Source organism: Myotis daubentonii, chromosome 16 (assembly GCF_963259705.1).
Source record: "Myotis daubentonii chromosome 16, mMyoDau2.1, whole genome shotgun sequence".
NCBI classification, from domain to species: domain Eukaryota; kingdom Metazoa; phylum Chordata; class Mammalia; order Chiroptera; family Vespertilionidae; genus Myotis; species Myotis daubentonii.
Window position 1 is genome coordinate 18,521,200 of NC_081855.1, and position 15,518 is coordinate 18,536,717.

Consider the following 15,518-nt stretch of genomic DNA (forward strand, 5'->3'; position numbering starts at 1 on the left):
CAGCGGGCCCACTGTTGCCATGGCAACTAGGTGGGTGGACAGCCCATCCTACCTAGAGGCCACCCAACCCTCGCGTGGGGAGTTACCATAACAACCCCCTTAGTAATAGAGGGGGTGGTGTCCCTCCCCCTTCCCCTGCAAAGAGAGCGGTGGGTGGTTTGATTGGCAGCTGGGCACGCGAAAGAGGAGGGGAAGGGAAAAGGGAAGGAAAGGCGTCAAAGGAGAGCTAAGAAGAACATGGGGGAGAGAAAGGGCAAAAATTAGGGGAAGGGAAGGAAACACGTGTGCGCACGCGCGGCAGCGGGCGGTGCGCGGCCGCCTCGGCCGCCGCCCACTTCTTTCACGCCCGGCTCGCGCGGTCGCTCGGTCCTCACGCGCGCCGGTCTCTCCCTCCTCTGCGCTTGCGCGCAGGTGCCGGCGCCTAGGGGGAGGGGGACCCGGCGCGCTCGCGTCACGTTCTCTCGTCCACCCTCCCCGCGCGCCGCCACTCCGCGCCTGCGCAGCAGAGTCGGCAGGCTCGGGTTGCAGGCTCCCGGGCGAAGGCTCCTGTCAGCCCGTGGGTCGGTCCTCCCGCCGGCCCTCCCCTTCCCCGGTGGTGTCCGCCCCCAGGATCCCCCGATGGGGGAGAAGTGGCGACGGCGGCAGCGGAATAGCCGAGCAGGAGCGTGAGCGGCTCCGGGGCCCCATTCGCCGCGGAGGCCATGGGCGACCCAGCCCCCGCCCGCAGCCTGGACGACATCGACCTGTCCGCCCTGCGGGTGAGCGCGCCGTCCCCGAGCTTCGCCGGGGTTCCGGTCCCCGTCGCAGGGGAGCGGGTTGGCTGCCCGCCTCGCGTGCGCCCCGGAGGCCCTCTCCGGCAGCCCGCCCGGCCCCCCTCGGCGACCCCCGCTCCTTTCCCGGGCGCCCCCCGGGGCTGGGCCCCCGCCCTGTGCTCTCCTCTCTCCACTTGCTGCAGATTCTGGGGAGCCAGTTCGGTCCCCACCCTGTGGGGTCCCGCCCCCACACTTCCCTGCCACCTCTACCTTCGCTAAGGTTCCGGGCTCTCTTCCTTCTGGGTGTCCTATGGTCACCCTCGAGTTCCTCTAAACTTAAGCTCCATCACCTGCAGAATCCTTATTATGGTGCCCCTCCCTGGCTCCCTCGTCCGCCCCCCTGCCCCCCCGCCCCCCTCTTGAACCTCTTTCAATCCTTGCCTTTACTTAGGGCACGGATTTCCTCCCCCTCCTTTTTCTGGGTTTCTCGAATGTTGACTTTGCAACTGTCTTGACCAGCCTGCCTCTCATCACTCTTTATCCTCCTCGGCCGCCCCTGAATTGCATCTCTCTCTGGTCGGAATTTCAGCCTCCCCACCCCACCCCGCCCCGCCTGCCGTCGTCCTCGTCCCCCCGTTCAGCTCTCCCCAGCGCTTCTCTGGTGTTTCGAGTGCAGCAGCCTAGAACCAGGCATTTCCGGTCTCAGGGTCCCTGCATATTACATTACCAACTCTGCAGCAGCGGGGCTGCGAGGGAAGACAAGTGCACTGGTGGAGGAGGGGACGCGCTCATTCTCTTCAGAAACTCCAGCACGGGTTGGGGAGAGGATGTGTGTGTGTGTACACACACACACACACACACACCACATGCTCTATGTTATGTGGTCGGTCAGGAGGTTGGGAAAACCTGCTTAAGGTGTGGGGAGGTCGCGAAGACCTCTCCGGGGAGGGGCTCATTTGAAAAGGGATGGGAATTTCTTCGAAATACCTATTTATTGTTCCGCCCGGGGCGCTGGCATGCCCTCCTATGGGAGCTTTCAGGAGCACTTGTGTGCTTTTCGTTCTTCAATAAGGAGCTCTGGCTTCAGGGCCAATTGAGTGGTTTCAAGGTGAACACTCCAGACTGTCAACCCAGGTGGTGTTTTTGTCCTGTGTCCTTCGAGCCTTTTCATCAGGCCAAGATGTGGGGAGAGTAGGATTTCCCGTCTCTGGGTTAGCTTCTCTGGAGGCCGTTGACATTGTCTTCTGGCTTTGGAGTTAGCCAGGGAACACGGCCAGTATCAGAAAAAAAAAAGAAAAAGAAAAAAAGAAAAAGGCGGTCAGCCACACAGGTGCCCCGGATATGACTGGAGGGGAGAGGGGAATTGAAGAGAACAGAGTCAGGTTGTTAATTGGGTTTCTCGAGGTGACACAGATTTTCTTGCCATTCAGGTCATAATTTGGTTGGTGCAATGTTGGGCTAGGAGACCTGACTTGCTGGAGATAAGGTGATAAGTAGCTGAGGAGGGAGAGACTGAGCATCGGATTTCTGTGTGTGTCTGGGTGGGGAGAGTGTCTGAAGGCTTTAGCAGGGAGATTCTTAAGGTCAGTTTAAACTTTGATTCTCAAGTGAAGCCAGTTAGGGTATAAGGTGGTAATTCAGGCTCCCCTTGATTTGCTCCTCTCTGGGATGAGTCCCCACTTTCCCTTCTTCCTTTCCCACTTTAGTTGTTCATTAACTCTGGCTACAGGTTCTGTGGCTGTGGTGACTAAAATACAATAAAAAAGGGGTGAGTTCAAACCATGACCTTTGATTTAAACCTTATGGGACTCTGCTTAGGCTTCTGTTTTCCTTTAGCCTCCTCTGCTAGTTTGGCCTGGATCCTCAGCCTGAGATTTCCAGCAATTCTGCAAACACCCTTTGACCTTGGATGTGGTATTTCCTTTCTGGACTTTTCTGCTGGAAGCAATGTTTGCCTCCTTCCTCAGTTGCCTCCTGCCTTAGTCTCCTCTCTCCTTCCAGAGAGGCCGCTGATCTGCTCCCAAGTGCTTCTGTCTTTCCTGCCTCCGGCTTCTTAATACAGCATCCCCTCCCCCCAGGACCACCCGGGTACTCAGGGCTTGAGAGGGAGCTGTGCTTTCTTTGAAATGGGGCTAGAAAGGGCTGCTTCCTCCTTGATGCTGACCTTTTCTCAGTGCCTGTCCCCTCTACTCCACCCGAGAGAGCTGCTGTGGCACTGTGGAGCAACTAGCTCAGTCATCTCTTGCTCTGTTCCTGTTTGTTTTCCAGGGAGAAATTGGTAACCTAGAGAATTAACAGCAAAGATGTTTCCCATTGCCCTAGCCTAGCTGGTTTGACTCAATAGATAGAGCGTCGGCCTGTGGACTCAAGGGTCACAGGTTCGATTCTGGTCAAGGGCACATGCCTGGGTTGTGGGCTCGATCCCCAGTGTGGGGCATGCAGGAGGCAGCATGTCAGTGATTCTCATCATTGATGTTTCTATCTCTCTCGCCCTCTCCCTTCCTCTCTGAAATTAATAAAAATATATATTTTTAAAAAGATGTTTCCCTTTATATCATCTTGTGTTGGGGGCCTGGGGAGGTGGATGCGAGAGGAACATATTCAGCATTTATTAGCTGGTCTTGAAGAGGCCAAATTGTCATTCTCTTGTTTCAAGATAAAGCTTGATTTTTAGCTGGTGATGAGAGTAATAGTCTGATATTAGGGAAGATTGAATTGCACTGATCTCTTAGTCATGTGTGGGGAAGCCAGGTGTACCTGCCGCTTTGTAATCACAGGCACACTTGACCTCTTTGAGGCTCCATTTCACCCTCAGCCCAGTAGTATGGGGCTGTGTTCCTAAGTTCAAGTCCTGGCTTTTTCACTGAAACCTTGGCCTTGTTCCTCCTCCTTCCCTTACTTGCTACAGATTGTGCAAAGAGCCTTAACCTCTCTGAGGCTCTGTTTCCTCATTTGTGTAGGAGAGGATAGTATAGCACTGAACTCACTTGTTGAGGGTTAATGAAATACTGTGTGCTAACTACTTAGTCCAATTCCTGGCACATAGTGACCATATACTAGCTTTTATTGTTGTTAATTGTTATCAAATGGCAATCAGAGAAGCCTTCTAGGGCAACTGTATCTAAAATAGCACTCCCTCCCTTGCTTAATATTTACATAAAATTTTATATAACATCCCCTTAGTCTGCTGTATTTTTACTTCATAGTACATATCACCAGCTGACCTATATATTTTCATCAACCCTGACTGAAATGTAAGTACAGTGAAAGCTAGGATTGTGACTGTTGTTCACTTTTGCATCCCCAGCGCCTATAACCGTGTTTTGCACATACAGGGGGCTCAAACGGTTGTTGAACAAATGTATGTTATAATAAGTGAAAGCTCTTAGCACAGTGCTTGCTTAGAGAAAGCATTCAACACACGTCATGCTTGTTCGGCTTCCTCCTGCCGCTCGTTTATATGCACACAATTAAGAATCTATCTTTTCTGAGTTGTTTGGAAATCAGACCTTGTCTGGTGGTAAAGAGGGTCCCGGAAACTTCCATCTGAGCGATGCTCGTGAAGTAAAGTTAGGGTCATCCAAGAGAAAATTTGGGCCTCTTGTTTCAAACCTTTTTTGTGTCCACGTTTGGTTATATTCCAGAAGAGTCTTCTGACATGGAACTCTGGGCTTCTCACGGAGGGCAAGTATCAGTGGAAGTGGATGGGACAAGAAGGGAGCAGACCCCAGGCTGGCCTCTTTCCTTTGCATTGCTCCTTTTGGTTGACCCACTTCAGTAAATCAAACAGCTTCTCTTTCCTGTCCAACCAGCTGGAAGTTTTAGACTGCAGTGTTCCTTGAAACTATGGAGCTAAGTACAGTGTTGATGTATTGAAATAATATCACGGAGCGCAGTCAAGAGAGACTTGTTGCTAGGTAGTAGGGCTGACAGAGATGTTCTTTTCCAACGATTTTGTGTTGTTGTGTCTGTTCTTTGGAGAAGTCTCTTCCCCCTCCTTGTCTCCTCATGAGACTGTAGAGCCAGCACCACTTGGAAAGCTGGCAGTTCTGGGCATGCATTTCTAGGCTGCTGAGCAACATGGGACTGCTACTGTGTTCTGATGTGCTAGCTGTCCAAATGTTGATGACAGATGCCTCCGGCAGGGGAATGGGAAGACTGACCTCCTACTGCAGGAGAAACGGTATTAAATAGTGACTTTTTCCTTAGAGAACTGTAAATGGGGAGTGGGGCTGTTTGGGGAGCTCGTGGCATTTGGAGTGAAGTGAAATGCTGCTTGGCAAAATGAAGGAAGAGTGCAGAGAGTTTTGCTGGAACTAGATGTTCAGCCATTCCCCCAAACGAGGGCAGAGGCACCACCACCCTTTATGCTGTGGGATAGGACAGATTGCCATAGTCCTTAGTGATACATGGAGGGGAAGGTCTTTGCAAAAGGGAGGTTTTGACAGTTAAGATAGTAGTAGGAGGGTTAGCCAGAAAGCCAGCGATCCACTGCCTCAAGCTTGCCCCAGGAGCTCAGTCGACACTATGCTGTGTGGAATCCTGATTTCAGACTTAGCCTCCCCCTTTCCTTGCAGTTTTGAACTGTGTGCTTAACACAAGGTAACCAGTGCTCGCTTCGGCAGTGTATATACTAAAATTGGAATGATACAGAGAAGGTTAGCATGGCCCCTGTGCAAGGATGACTCTCAAATTCATGAAGCGTTCCATATTTTTTAAAAAGAAAGAAAAGGCAGGATAACTCACACAGCTTGGATAGGTAGAGTGTCCTCAGTTGTCATCTTGGGGACAAGATGGCAGAAAGTGTGTAACCACTCTTTGCAAGCGTGCACCTTTCGCATAGGCCTATAAATAAGGAATGTGGTAACCTCTCAACCCAGAAGTATAAAGCAGTTCTGGGGCCGCGGAGCATCTCCAGAAGCCATCTGAGAGTCTGTCTGACTAATCATTCTGTCTCCAAAGCTGTGCCAGAGAAAGTTAATAATATCCTTTCTTGCATCAGTCAGTCACCAATCATTGTCAGTCTGCTGTATTGAGAATCAGGCTCTCGGCACTATGGAAAGGATGTAATATTGTAGTCAGTACTGTACAAAGCTATTTAATCAGAGCTCTGGGAGCATCCACTTAAGAAATGCCTTTGTGCCCTGGCCAGGTAGCTCAGTTGGTTAGAGCGTCAACCCAATATGCCAAGGTTTTGGGTTTGATCCACGGTTGAGGAACATAAAAGAATCAACCAATGAATGCATGGGTAGGTGGAACAACAGATCGATGTTTTTTCTGCTCTCTCCTTCCCTTCCTCTCCCTCTCTAAAAAAATCAATAAAAATTTAAAAAGAAATGCCTTTGCAAGTTCAGCAGGCTCCCCTTTTCTGATCTGTTATTGCTTTCCTCAATGCCTAAGACCCTTGGAGGAATTTCTTGTTAAATTTGTTTTCCTTGAACTATACTCATTTTCTGTTATCCTCAGTCATCTTGAAACCCAGTCTTTTCCCTCCCCCAGCAAACACTTTATATCCTCCAGCTCCCTCAGTCTTTTCTTTCCTAGGTTTAAGAAATAGAACAAAAGTAATCAGGTTAATAAGTCAACTCTCAAAGCATTTCTTGAATGCCCACAGAATACAGAAAGACACAAAACATCACTTGGTAGAAGACTTGGACCCTGTCCACAGCCAGCATTCATTGTCTTCTCTCTCCTGTTCTTCCTGCCATTCTTTTCCCAACCAAGCAGTCCTTGACTTGCATCTGGGATTTTCCTATCTACAGGAAGCTCCTCCAGAGAGTAATTGGAAAGGTACTTGAGGTGCTTTATAAGGGCAGGGAATGGTAGAGGAAGGAGAGAAGAAAGGGATGGAATTGTGGTGACTCAAGGAGCCTCGGGAGATGTTGAGGATGTACTTGCTAACTGTGGGAAGGATTTCCTATCCTGTCTGAGGAAAGATCTAGAACTAGGCACAGAAGATACAGTGACAAACAAAATAATCATTGGTTTTCCTGCAGTGTAGGTAGTAGGAGAGACATTAATAAAATAATCAATGAATGAGCCCTGCCTGGTGTGGCTCAGTTGGTTGAGTGTTGTCTCATTCATTGAGATCTCTGATTTGATTCCTGGTCAAGGTACATGCCCAGGTTGCAGGCTCGGTCCCCAGTAGGGGTCGTGCAGGAGACAGCTGATCCATGTTTCTCTCTCTGATCCATGTTTCTTTCTCTCTCCCTCTTCATTCCTCTCTCTTTAAAATCAATAAAAACATATCTGTATATATAAAAGCCTAATATGCTAAGTGTTCAACCAATCGGTGGACTGTTTGGTCAACCACTCAACCAGTCACTATGATGCATACTGACCACCAGGGGGCAGACGCTCCGACCGGTAGATTAGCTTGCGGCTGATGGCGACTGGGCAAGACAGGCCCGACATGCCCTGGAGCCCTCCTGTGGTACCTCCCCGGCCAGCCAACCTCCTGCAATCCCTCTCCAGCTGGCCAGCCCCCATCTGCCCTGATTGGGACTGGATGAAATGGCCCTGAGTGGCCCTGATTGCCAGCCAGGCAGAGGGACCTTACCTGTCCACGAATTTGTGCACCGGGCCTCTAGTTAAAAAAATATTCATATATAATACATACACATACAATTGCAAACCATGGTAAGGACTGTAGGAGAAAACTTTAGTATGACATGAAAACATATAATAAGAATTGTCTTTACTTTTTTTTTTTAAAATATATTTTATTGATTTTTTTTACAGAGAGGAATAGAGAGTTAGAAACATTGATGAGAGAGAAACATCAATCAGCTGCCTCCTGCACACCTTCTACTGGGGATGTGCCCGCAACCAAGGAACATGCCCTTGACCGGAATCGAACCTGGGACCTTTCAGTCTGCAGGCTGACGCTCTATCCACTGAGCCAAATCGGTTAGGGCTGTCTTTACTTTTTACGCGACAGAAATATTTGGTTGGTTGATTGAGAGAGAAGTAAATCACATATAAGAAGACCAACCTCGTATTGCCATAGAAGGAGTAGATAGAAGTGAACCAGCAGGTAGAGTTTGGTGATGATGAGAAATGGGAGACCCTGGAATGGGGCCGTTCTTAGGGTGGGACATTTGGTCAAAAATCAAGGGCTTGGGGCCTGAGGATGGGATGGAATTTTCTTCTTCTTCTTCTCCTCCTCCTCCTCCTCCTCCTCCTCCTCTTTCTCCTCCTCCTTCTAATGCTTTTTATTTATTTTTATTTATTTCACAGAGGAAGGGAGAGGGAGAGAGAGACAAATACTGATGATGAGAGCAAATCATTGATTGGCCACCTCCTGCACGCCCCCTACTGGGGACCGAGCCCACAACCTGGGCATGTGCCCTCGACCGGAATCAAACCTGGGACCCCTCAGTCCACAGGCCAACACTCTATCCACTGAGTCAAACCAGCCAGGGCTGGGTGGAATTTTCAAAAGGATTTCTTCTGAGCCTTACTTGTGTGTGGCGGGGGGTGGGGGTGGGGGCGTTATTTGTTTCAAAGGGTAAGGGCATATGACTCATATGACCCTCATTTTTATTTAGTTAGGGGAGAAACTCTGAGTATGGGTTTTGTGGACTCACATGTTGCTTTGCAGAGGGTGCATGAAGGAATGTGCTTGTTGCCTAGAGAGGGCCTGTGAGGGAGAAGGGCATATTAGTAGATGTTTTATTTTTTAAAGTTAAAATTATATATATTTAGGGTATACAACATGATGTGTTTTTTTGTTTTGTTTTTGTTAATCCTCACCTGAGAATATTTTTACCATTGATTTTTAGAGAGAGAGGGAAGGAGGGTGGGAGGGGAAGAGAGAGAAATATCGATGTGAGAGAGACACATTGATTGGTTGCACACGCCCTGACCGTGGCTGAGGATTGAATCTACAACCTAGGTATGTACCTGTGACCCAGGAATCAAACCTGTGACCCTTTGGTGTGTGAGCTGATGTTCTAACCATGGAGCACACCAGCCAGGGCTGCAACATGATATTTTGATATACACAGTGAAATGGTTGCTACAGTCAAGCTAATTAACATAGTCATCTCTTCACGTAGTTACCTCTGACTGTGTATTACTAAATGGCATTAACATAAGTGGTAGCTAGGATTGGAAGGTAGGTAAGTCTCACAGAAATAAGTACAAGTAGGCCTGGTTGTTGTGGTCTGTGGGAAGTAGGATTCTTCCTGACATTAGATGTATATAACTAGATGATACTCTCAGTTTACATTGTGTACAAGTGAAGGGTGTGTAGGGGGAGTCTTACTGATTTTGCATGTTCGAAATGAAACAGGGGTGAGGAAGCCAGAGTCTTGGGCTTCTTGGAGGAGCCATACTCCAGGAGCAGCTTCAGTACCTGGGGTGTCAGAGTAGAAGACAGTGGGATAGACGGAGAAATGTTTGATGGCACAGCCTGTGGGAGGAGCCTTAGTGGTTGGAGAGAGATGAATGGAGGGAATGGACTCTCTGCCTAAGAAAAATGGTGATGGTTGGTAAGGGAGGAGGCAGAAAACCTTTGACAGAGGAGGTGGTTAGGACCTCAGACTCCTCTAGGAAGTGCATGTCCCCACAGCAGGAGAATCTTACAAGGCCGAAGGTGACGTGGGGAGCTTCTGTAATCACAGCCGGGAACTCCCTCCACCCGGAGTCTGACTGAGTCAGTGCATGTGGCAGGGAATGCACCCCTGCCTTGCCTCTGGGAAGAGAAGGCCTCCTTAAAGGCCTGCCATTAGCTGGTCTTCTGAAGAAGAATGGGAAATTCCTCACAACCTCTTCTGCCAGGATCCATTTGAGGCTGTGATTTGAAGGGCTTGCAGTGCTGAGCTGCTCTCGGAACCATAGGTTTGGAGGAGTTTTCTATGTACAGCGGTGCTCGCAGGGACAGATTGAGGATCAGGAGGGGCTGAGTGAAGAAAATTCCACCTCCTTCAAGAGTTACCTCAGCTGCTTTTTCCACGAAGACTCTCCTGCCTATGCTAGTCCTCACTGTTTGTGTTCTCCGCCTTCTCACAGACCTTACAATTTGGTATTTGGTTATATATTACCTCTTATTGAAAATATTTTATGGGTGTGTGTTTTTTTCCTATCACTTCCTTAGGTATAGGGACTAAGATCTGTATTTTCCATTGAGTTCTCACAGTGCTTACAAAAATGCCGAGCACATAGTAGGGGTTCAGTAATAACCTGCTTGGTAAGAGATGTGGATTTGAACATTCCTATGACTTGTCCTTTCCCACTAGATTCAGTCCACAAGCACCAAAGCGTGCCTAATATGTGCTTGGCACTGCAACAGAAAACAATACAGGTTATTCAGTGCACTGCCTTCCAGGGGGTGTTTGGAAATGGGGAGGGAGGTTTAATTGTCACATGTCTTGGAAGCACTAACAGCATTAAATATTTGGGGTTCAGAGATGTTGAACACCCTACAATGTCTGGACAGCACATTGAAAAATTGTGGGGTTTTTTCACCTAAATTTCCAATATTGCCTCTTGTAAACTTGTTATAAACGAGGGAAAGGTTAGGTGGAGCACTAGACAGCTTTCTTTCATGAAATTGGAAAGTAGTTCCTAAGTGACCTTTTGCTTCTTTTGGGGTGGGGAGAAGAATGTAGGCTTTGCATTACTTTTCTGCATGGCGTATATCTCTTCTAACAGCTTTTATTTGTCTGCCAGCACACCTCAGGAGGTAAAATGGGCCTGCTCCAAGCCAGACTGTAGGGAAGGTTTTCATGTTCTCTTTTCACCACCCACCCATTTTTTCTTTCAAGGCACATTTAAGAAAGTGGCTGAAGCATGTAGCTCTTGGTCTTTCATTCTAAGTGGCTCAGGAAAGAGTTTTCAAAAAAAAATCAATGAAACAGGGCCACCCCAAAGCCTAAGCAGTATGAGGCAGAGGTAGGGATGTGCGCACACAGTGTTCGAGAAGGACAGCACCTTTGTCTCATCTTTCTGGTCCCCTTGAACACAGAGGTGTCATCACTCAAATTTCAGAAAAGTAACCAGATGTAGAAGGCAACTTGCCTAGTGGATTCTTTGGAGAAAAAGACCGTTGGGGGTGGGTGAGTGGCTGGGAGTAGAGCTGCTGATGGGGACAAGTTGATGAAGCTGTCCATTCACTTCTCACTACGCATCTCCTAATCTAATTTAGGAGAGCAGAACTCTGAGTGCTATATTTCTGACTGGAAGCTTTATTCAACAAACATGTATACGTGTATTTTTTAGGAACTGTTCTAGGTTGTGAAAGCTTATATGTGGGTGACATCAATTAAAGGGAGTAGGTTTTTAATATCAGGTAGTGTGAGTTTGGATGCTTCTCTCATGTGGGACTATGGGCCATGGAAAAGACCTAAATTCTTATGGAAAGAAGAAGGCGGTTAACTGCTAATGTGTTTTGGGGAAACCATGGGTAGCCTTTTAGGCCCCTTTAATGTTCCCTTCTGGGCCTTCAAGCCTGCAGTTTGGAGCTGGGTCAGGCTCCGTATCCCTCTGCGGTGTCTACACTGCTGGAGAGACCCAAAGCATGACCTAGAATTGAGTTAGATTTCTTAGACCAATTCAATGGCCTCCCTGGCCTCCTCACTTTCCTTTGTCCACACTATTTACCGGTTTTTCATTGAACTTCATGGGGAAAGAGGAGAAAAGGAAGGAGAGACAGGCTTGGCTCTCAAGTCGCCCAGGGAGAAAGGAAGGCAGGAGAAGCCTGCCTTACAGGTCAAAATCCAGGCCACAGAGGCCTTGAGCTAGTAGGTTGGGGGTGACAACTTAGGGCCCACTGTACAGGGCTGTGTCCCTAGATCACCAGTTCTTGTGTTGGATTCCAAGGACTGAGGAAGAGTTTAAGGACTCGTAGTCTTTTTTCCTGTCTCCTATGCACAACAGAAGGAGGTTACACACGTATAGTGTTTTCTTCTCCAGGGTCTGCCCAATACTGAATGGCCCTTCATGCCACAGTCCCTCTCACCGCAACCTGAAGCCTACTTTTCTCTTAGATTGAGCCTAAAAATCCTTTGAGTACCTACTATGTGGGGCACTCTGTTCACAACACTGACTTAAACATCTGAATACCAGATGTGTGATTTGCAGTGTAGTATATGTAAGCAAAGGTGTATTTATGAGGTAGTGATTGTGTGTGCGCATTGAGGTTGATTGTTTTCCTTGGACTGATCCTGTTACCGAACCCTGGTGCTCAAAGTTTGAATGAAGAAATGTTCTACTCACTCACTCTTAGAAACACTGCATTTTTTAGCTGTTATCCTACAGTATGGTATTACTCACTGACTGCATATGGTTATCATCACCATCACTAATAAAAGTAAAAAGTGATTTAAGTGCCTATATTTAAAGCAGAGCATTCACGGGCCATCTTTTTTTTTTTTTTAAGTTATTTTATTGATTTCTTTAGAGAGAGAGGAAGGGAGAGGGAGAGACAGAGAAAAACATCAATCTGCTGCCTCCTGTACACCCATTCTGGGGATCAAGCCTGCAACCTGGGTATATGTCCTGACGGGGAATTGAACTCTGACCTCCTGGTTCATAGCCCGATGCTCAACCACTGAACCACACCTGCTGGGCCCATCTTACATTTTTAAGGTGCCAGCAGTAGGTCAGGTCTCAGAGCTAGTTAGGTCTGACTTCCAAAACTCTTGTGCTTTAACCACTCCATTGTATTGCCCAGTCCCCACCAGAAACAAAGAGCTCCCATGTGTTTGGTCAGCCTGGGGTCCAAGGTCATTCTGCACAGATGAGGTGTGTTTCACAAGTCAATGATGAATGCCCAGATACTTCCCAGATCCCCTGCCCTGGCCTCCTAAGTTCCTTAGACTGGGTAAAATTGACAGTCTCCAGAGAGCTCCTAGCTGGAGGCCTACTGACTGTAGAGGCTATTAGAGCTTAGGCAATGTGACACTTGGAGTGAGCATGGCATTAGAAGCTGGGAGACCTGATTCCAGCTTCAGTCTCATCTCTAGTTTACAGGATGAGAGTGCTTTCTCTAGGATGGTTTCCTCACTAGCAGAAGAAGGGGATGAGAACAGTGGCTTTTAGTCACAGGCTGAATCAGAATTACGCGGGTACCTTTTTAACCTACATATACCCAGGCCCTGCCCTTAGAGGTGATTCAGTCATTCAGGGTGGGGCCGGGTGTGTGTGTTGTTCCAGGTAATCCGATGCATTTTCCTTCCAGAACGACTGGACCAGATGAAACCTAAGGTTTTTCTAGACCCAGGAGTCCACTCCTGCCTTCTTTCCTTCCTCCCTTCCTAAAAATTTTTGAGTGGTTACTATGTTCACAACACTGACTTAAACGTCTGAATGTCCGATGCGTGATTTGCAATGTAGTATATGTAAGGAAAGGGAACTTATGGGGTGGTGATTGTGTGTGTGAAGCTGGGCACAGGAGGAGCTGAGAAAAACGATATTGGAGGAGGTTGGCCAGAGTTGGGTAACTGGGGATGATGTGTGAGTCGGTCTGGGAAACAGCAGCACCTGCTGTGTAAAGATCTCAGTTTGGCTGAGTGGATAGAGGATCAGCCTGTGGACTGAAGGGTCCCAGGTTTGATTCTGGTCAAGAGCACATGCCTGGATTGCAGTCTTGATCCCCAGTAGGGGGCGTGTAGTAGGCAGCAGCTTATCAATCATTCTCTCTCATCATTGATGTTTCTATCTCTCCCTTCCTCTCTGAAATCAATAAAAAAATATATTTTAAAAAAAGATTTCAGGGTGGGGATAAAGTTGGGGTATGCGGCTGGATATCTGGGAAGGACACAAGAAAAAGATCTAAAGGACTGTTTGAAGTATGAATCTCAGAATATGTTCACTCTAGAGACTGTTTCCTGAATCTCTTAGTGCTGAGTGGAGAGCAGTCAGACTAGGTGAGGCTTGACCCTGTAAGAAAGGAAATTTTTACTTGGGTTTTAAAGATAGGGAGGGGCCAGAAAGGTAGGACTTTCCCCATCATCATTCATCCCTAAAAGCATAGCCCTTGTAGACAGGCTTTCATTCAAATCCCAGTTCTATCACTTAATGTGTGACCTCTGACAAAGTCATTACTACCCCTATGCCTCATTGTCATCATTTGTCAAATGAGGATAACAAGACCCACCCAATAGAGCTGTTGCGAGGGTTAAATACAAGTGTAGGTCTGGTAAGTGCTCATTAGATAGGTGGTAGCTGCCTGATTTCTCTTATGAAAGAAAGCACCCAGAAAGGGTGTCTCCCGGGGTTCTGTTAATATTCCTCTCCTCCTGTGTTTTGTTTGGGAAAGAGAAAACCACCCAGTCTATTGAGTTCTAGCTTAATGGCTGTGGGTGGGTGAGTCACTGAGCCCCCACGTGTGGGCATAGAATTCCATGAGCCTGACCTCCCTTTCTCTGCCCTAGAGCCTTCTACCATCTCCTGAGAGTCTTCCAGCTTCATTGGAAGAAAGAGCAACTTTAAAATCTAATACCTGAACTTGAAACTCCTGTTTGTCCTGCCCCCTGAGTCAGGAATTTCCTGCAGTAGCTAGGCAATCACTCTGGCCCTGCTTACACTTTTGTGTAAAGGCTCTCTGGACCCACCCAGAGGAAGCACTGAGCCTGGGGGTGGGACCAGTGCCTCACCCTTGGGAACATTCTGATGGGGATACATTGCTTTGTTTTGATGTGTAAGACAGGACATTCGCACTAAAATGTATAAAGTGCTTTGGCAAAAGGCACAGATTCCTGGGTGGGTGTCTAGGGCCTCTGGGCTCCTCACAAGGCCTTGCCTGGAGATTAGAGACTTTTCCAAACTCAGATCCTTGGGCCTTTCCTACTACCCGACCTTTGCTTGCTTAACTCTTATCCTTTTGGTCTTAGCTTAAATATCACTTCCCCAGCAGGCCTTTCCTGGCTCACCTCCCCCACCATGACCTCCCTTTCATCTTTCTAATAGTGTTTTGTACTTTTTTATAGTTGGATTTGTGTAATTGTGTCATCATGTTCTTAATGTCTGCTTCCTGTAAACCCCATTTCTATTTTCATTGCCAAACTCTACTGTCTAGTAGGCACTTGATATTTGAACTGGTGTCCTGGGGCCTAGAGTTGATATGAATGCAGGCAGGGAGGTTTTCTTAGGAGAAAGAGGAGAGATGGGCCTGTTGAAAAGTTGGGTGAGCATATTTGCTCCATCGTGCTGGTCAGGAAGTTCCTTCTGTCTCACCTACATCCTTTGGGCTATAATTTATTCTGAGTTAGTCCTTGGCAGAGCCAGAGACTATCTGGTCTCCACCCTTTGGACACTAACCCTGGTTTTCCTTTGTAAGTCTGATTCTGACAGTTCTCCATTCCCCTCCCTGCTGGCCCCACCCTTTATCTGCTCAGACGGCCATTCCTTCCCAGTTCTCTTTTCATAGTCCTCTGGTCTTTCATAGCATTCTTTCTCTCATGGCAGCTGGTTGGTCTCCCATCTGGAAGTAGAAGCATACAGGGGTAAGACAAGTCACGGGTTTTCTTGGTCATAAAGCTTCCCCAGTCTTTTGCCTTGGATTTGTGGACACCTGACTCCCACAGAAGGAGGTTGGCAATGAGGTATAATGATTTGTTTGTGCTCCAATTGAAAACCAGCAGTGAGAAGCCTTATTATTATCCAACCTCTGATTTTTGTTACCCTCTTCCGTGAGCTTGTTGTCTGCCAGCTTGAATGAGCTTGATGTCTTCCCCCCTTCCCTGCCTGCCTCCTGCTTCCATACTCTGCCCTTTCTTGCCTGCCCTAGTGTCTACTTCCCAGGGACTCCCCCTCTTCCCT

General features: G+C 47.9%; 1 protein-coding gene and 1 non-coding gene across 14 annotated transcripts in view; both read left to right on the forward strand.

Moving 5' to 3' along the window:
- The first annotated feature begins 478 nt into the window (after positions 1-478).
- Positions 479-15,518, forward strand: part of MINK1 (misshapen like kinase 1) — a 59,840-nt gene continuing 44,800 nt past the window's right edge. For 6 of the 13 annotated variants that reach the window (XM_059668916.1, XM_059668917.1, XM_059668923.1 and 3 more), the window contains exon 1: positions 479-758. In XM_059668916.1, the coding sequence (XP_059524899.1) occupies positions 702-758 (57 nt within the window). In that variant the 5' untranslated portion in view covers positions 479-701. The remainder of the gene's footprint in view (positions 759-15,518) is intronic. The other 7 variants (XM_059668920.1, XM_059668921.1, XM_059668922.1 and 4 more) reach the window with 2 other exon arrangements.
- Positions 5,364-5,468, forward strand: LOC132219515 (U6 spliceosomal RNA). Its single transcript, XR_009449506.1, has one exon. It is a non-coding gene; the product is annotated as a U6 spliceosomal RNA (small nuclear RNA).